General features: G+C 43.2%; 1 protein-coding gene and 1 non-coding gene across 2 annotated transcripts; both read left to right on the top strand.

Moving 5' to 3' along the window:
• The first annotated feature begins 1,652 nt into the window (after positions 1 to 1,652).
• Positions 1,653 to 1,723, top strand: TRNAG-GCC. Its single transcript has one exon. It is a non-coding gene; the product is annotated as a tRNA-Gly (tRNA).
• A 2,577-nt stretch (positions 1,724 to 4,300) lies between these two features.
• LOC125531724 (serine carboxypeptidase 1-like) lies at positions 4,301 to 5,004 on the top strand. The gene is made up of 2 exons (XM_048696024.1): positions 4,301 to 4,706; positions 4,880 to 5,004. The coding sequence occupies exons 1-2, from the start codon at positions 4,301 to 4,303 to the stop codon at positions 5,002 to 5,004; spliced, it is 531 nt and encodes a 176-aa protein (XP_048551981.1).
• Positions 5,005 to 5,376: the final 372 nt, after the last annotated feature.

The following is a 5,376-nucleotide window of genomic DNA, read 5'->3' as shown; positions in this document are numbered from 1 at the left end:
GGAGATGCCGACTAAGAAGAGACCGGCGGTTGTTGTTGCTCCCGGCGAGAGCGACGAGGTGGCGATGGCTTGGTTTGCGCGATTTGCAATTTGCTGCAAAGCCATCTCTAATGAAATGCTATTTGCTGCAAATTTAGAGGTAACACATATCAGAAGTCCAACCACAACTACAACCAGAGATAACATAGCGTGGCAAGCGGATATCAAAAGAACATGATCCACAGCCAGAGGCTCGGGATAGACCAAATGCAGCGACCGTTAAAAAATCCAAACTCAGTGTTAACAACAACCACTTATATATATTTGGACGTACATAGAAATTAGATATTTCCTAATTGTTTGCATAACAAAAAACATACTGGCTGCAAGAGAATGAAAGACTAACCTATCGATGAGCACAACAGTACATACCATCCCATCATGATGTTGCCATCTCTCACACTTGATGATTACATCTTGTTATTTCTAACATGTACACCATCGGGCGATTGCTTTATTAAAAATATATTTACAAAATATGATCAGAGCAACGTCAAAGTATATGTTGGCGAACATCGCCGTCGAGGGCGCGCTGCGGAGGATACGGAGGCGGGTGCGTGCTCTGGAGGATGGTCAGCCGGAGGCCATTTACGCGATGGACGACGACGACCAAGAGATCTAGTGAGTTGATCATATCTTCCAGGTGGTTGCAGGCCTGCGATGCAACAGATGTACCAAAATGATAAGTGCCACACGTGTGGCACGAAAAAACACTGCCCTGCGGATTTGATGTTGCATATATAAGATCAGCCACGACATGCATTGTTTATCTTGTTTTTTGGGTTGCATACTCGCCTCGGCAAAGATTTATGCTGGGTTTAAAAAAATAACGGGCGATGAAAATCAATGGAACACTCGGCAAACATGATGAATGAAAATTAAAAAAATGAGGCGCAGTCGGGGGAAACATGGTGGCAGGCGCGGTGAAGAAGGCGCGGTAGCACGGGAGGCGGAGCTCGCTGGCCACGTGGATCATCACGGAGGTCATGGAGATGTCCTATCTCCAAGTTAATAACCGTGAAAAGGGGTAAGCCGAGTAGGGTTTGCAGTGTAACACTCAGCAAAGTCTTTACTGAGCGGATATATCAACCTTCACCAGAGTACACAACGCAGTGGCGAAGACATGCGTGGGGTGGCTATATATGGCTATAGACCCAGGCCTAGCAACAACTTGCCTTGTTATTCCTTCGTACAGTATAGAAAATCACAAAAGTTTATCACTCAATATAGCACAGCCCCAGGCGTGTAACTTGTTGCTAGCTCACTACACGGCAAAGAACTAGATTCCAGTAGTGAAGGGAGTGTTGGTTGTTCTTGGTGGACTTGGATCAACAAGTAGTTCAGGAATAAGATAGGAGAGAACTCTGACAGTAGGAAGTTCATCACTCAACGTAGTCGTCTAGCAGTTAAGTTCGACTCTATTGCAATTCAGAATTGTGATAGGAATGGTTCATACGCCTAGTTCACCACTTTCTTTGGGATACGTTGGCGTCCCTCAACGACGTATGTGGACTGAAGATCAGCACCGAAACTGAACTGACACGTTGCCTGGATTCCCGTTTGCTAGTCTTGTCAACCGTCTTTTAATATCTTAAAATAAATTTGTCATCGAGGCACCAGTGGTCTAGTGGTAGAATAGTACCCTGCCACGGTACAGACCCGGGTTCGATTCCCGGCTGGTGCACTCTTTTTTATCTTTAGTCATTTCTTTACATACATGTAAAGTTCATCTAATCTTGTCACTTATATAAGTCTTTTTTGGCTTTATATACATCAAAAAGCAGAGGAAGAAGAGTAGTGAGAGCGAAATCATGGTGTGTTTGTTTCCACTCTTCCACGCAGCTCACCGACCGATCCAACACACTACGTTCTTGCCATGGTGTATGCCCTTTTTGCGGGGTTATTTTGATCTAAAAAATATCACGACAACCCTTGTGTGCGAAATCATGGTGTGTTTGTTCCCACTCTTCCACGCAGCTCACCGACCGATCCAACACACTACGTTCTTGCCATGGTGTATGCCCTTTTTGCGGGGTTATTTTGATCTAAAAAATATCACGACAACCCTTGTGTGTATTGAGAAATTGTAAGGGCGCGTGCTGCCTCTGTAACATAAGACGCTTGGTAAGCAATCCAAACAATTCAGGGAAAAGATGTTTTTTGTCACTGTCATGGACTCTAGAAACATTTTATAAAAAGTTATAGATGGAATATTTCATAAGTGATATATTGTATAGTGATATTTTTCATATAGGAGTACTCAAAGTCTGGGGCTGTATATTTATGAAGAGAACTCTTGAAGGGCATGAGGTCAATGTCTAGCTAAACAGATAGAAGAAGTAACTACAATACTCCACTATCTAAGATATTCTTTAAAGTGTGTCATTATAATACTACTCCCTCCGTTTCTAAATATAAGTCCTTTTAGAGAATCCACTATAGGTTACATACGGAACAAAATGAGTGAATCTACACTCTAAAATATGTCTATATACATCCGTATGTAGTTTGTAGTGGAATATCTAAAAATTATTATATTTAGGGACGGAGGGAGTAGCCTCACTATATATTCCCTTTTATCGTTATAATGGATGCCACATAAAAGCGTGTCTAAAAACACAAGCAGGAATTAGGTGGATGTTGTGTCGTGTTTTAATTCAGAACCGAGCCCATTTATTATGACCACCAAAAACGATGCAGCTAGAAATGTCTAGCATGTTTGTTCATCATCACGACATGTTAGGCAGAATGTCTCAAACTAGGAAAAATATATGTTGGCGAACAATGCTCAGTCACTGCCTAGCCCATTATCCACCGTTAGTGGCACCCACTTGGCTGTGTCGACATCTGCCTTTAAAACGTCCAATTGTCAAGTGAATAAAGGAGAGCCGAGAGGGCTTTTTTTTGTAACCTCACCATTAGCAGCTTCCCATGGGACTCGGTTAGGTGCTAGCTGGTGATGATGACATCACCGGTTTCATTGTCTCTTGTACAGTTGTACATGCACAAGACAAACTCATATTTTGACTACCATCAACTTATTTAAATGTCTTGCCACGCCATAGCCCTCCTCATCTGGTGTTGCCACATCGTTGTCCTCCTCTTCCTCCCCATCTTCTTCTTCCTGGCGATTATTGCATTCTCTTCTCCCTCATCATCATCATCCGTGCTCTAGGCATTGTGATCATCATAGCTTGATGGTTGCTTGATAACACGCTTGCAATGGTAGCCATCGGTGTCATGTTGATAGCCAGTGCAAGACTTGAAAAATGTCAGTGACAGCTTAACAAGCACCGGGAAGTGATTGCCTTGCATTCAGACTTGAACTTAACGAAAAAAAGAAAAGGTTCATACAATTTTCTTCTACTTCACCTTTTCCCGAGTGAAGTCCAGTGGTCGAAGTAGAAATACCATTTGGTTTGGCTATACCGTAATCTGTAAAATGAGTTGAAATAAGATCGAGCGGTATGAGATCTTGAGCCTTTGTGATCGCATAGTGTTTGTCTCCAAGGAATGCAATGTCCATTATATATTCCTATGTCTTTTTTCTGGCTCAGGCAACCACACACCATTTCCTTGCTGAAATACGGTCGACAGGTAGTTCATATTGTTTGTCAGGGCGACAATGAAGTTGTCGGGGGAAACTTTATGAGAAGCTTTGCAAGTCTTATGGAAAACGACCGTGTCTAGCACCATGAGAAACATAGATTGCTGGAGAGAGTTTTGCGTAAGAGGAAGTTGTGTAGTATGTTTTCATGCGTCACTAGAGGCATAGATGTCACTGAGATCAAGGGGAAGCTAGTTGTCAAAGGAGTCAATAAAGATGCCATCTTCAGGGAAAGAAGGGAGGCGGTGCCAGCGACCATTGGAGGGAGTGAATACATAGCCATCCTCTAGTACGATCCGCGACAATTAGGGAGTCGCCCGTTCCCTTATCTTTTGCACACTACAAAAAGTTTCGATCATTTTCACAATAAAATAAAAATATTGACCATATTTATTTATTTTCAGATGTTTACATTGTTTTGGTAAATGAGTGCTATTAAAGCATTGATTTTGCCATAAATAATAGCTACAGAAACAGCGGATTTCACCTGCATGTGTCAAAAGCATATTATGGCAGTACATTAATTTGGATTTGATCTTGCTCAGATGGCATCTTTTCTCTCCCTAGCTACCTAACTCCATGACCTATAAAATCCATGTGAATTAGACGATCATCAATCTCACACACAAGTTGAATAGTCGATCATCTCAAGAGATGGGGACTATTACTGTTGGATTCCATCTTTTTTTTCTCATTCCCACAATTGCATTGCACGCCCATGCCTCATCTCAGGAGGCGCATCTCACAAAGTTCCTCTCGTCTAAAAGATCCAGAAGCAACATCAGCAACAAAATTGGTGATCCTACTAGTTTCCATGGCGGATCATTTCTCGGAATCGCCAGCAGCCCCCGAACAGATGGGTACTCAGGCTCCGACCACATCGCTATGAAGGCGGCCGACAAGATCTCGGCGCTACCAGGACAGCCGGAGGGCGTCGACTTCGACCAGTACGGCGGGTACGTGACTGTCGACGACCATAATGGCCGCGCACTCTTCTATTACTTCGTGGAATCTCCCGGCAACCCGATGGCGAAGCCACTCCTCCTATGGCTCAACGGAGGTGAGGAAGATACACTCTACTACTAGTAGCTAGCTAGTACCATTGCGTATTGTTGAACACTATATTTGGTAAATTGCTCAAAATGTTCTAAAAAAAATACATTCGAAATGCATAATGAATTGGTACGATCTTTCAAAAAATAAATAATGGATTGATATGGAGCATGCATGCAGGGCCTGGGTGCTCGTCGTTGGGCTTCGGAGCGATGCGAGAATTGGGCCCTTTCCGGGTGAACAGAGACAACCAAACTCTCACTAAGAACAACCATGCCTGGAACAATGCCTGTAAACAGCTTTGAGCTTTACAAGCATATCTTGGTTAAGATTGCTGCTCCTGGGACTTGAGTAAATTGCAGATTGGTTAGCGGCGGTTTATACAAACAAGAAAAAGATTCATTTGGGATGAACATCGAGGCGACTCACCAAAGATAGCAGAAACCATCTGAGATATACGGTGTTTTAAGCCGGTGAGATCCGTGGTCACCTCTTGAAGAGCCGCCTCTGCTTTTTCAGCTCACTGCGTCAAAGCAGTCTTCTCTTCAGCCCATGTTTTTCTTTCTGCATCGAAGCTGGTTTTCAGTTTCTCCGTCTCAGATATGCTGAATGGGAATTTTGAAAATGCCTTCTGGGTCTCAGATTCTTGACTTGCTAGCCGGGTCTTTGCATCAGTC

Source organism: Triticum urartu, unplaced genomic scaffold, assembly GCF_003073215.2.
Source record: "Triticum urartu cultivar G1812 unplaced genomic scaffold, Tu2.1 TuUngrouped_contig_7979, whole genome shotgun sequence".
Taxonomy (NCBI): domain Eukaryota; kingdom Viridiplantae; phylum Streptophyta; class Magnoliopsida; order Poales; family Poaceae; genus Triticum; species Triticum urartu.
The sequence above is the reverse complement of the archived record's forward strand: the minus strand, read 5'-3'. Positions and strand labels throughout refer to the sequence as shown.

Coding starts and splice junctions, on each gene's coding strand:
- LOC125531724 (XM_048696024.1), top strand. CDS start 4,301: ATGGGGACTATTACTGTTGGATTCCATCTTTTTTTTCTCATTCCCACA. Junction 4,707..4,879: donor CCTCCTATGGCTCAACGGAG/GTGAGGAAGATA, acceptor GCATGCATGCAG/GGCCTGGGTGCTCGTCGTTG.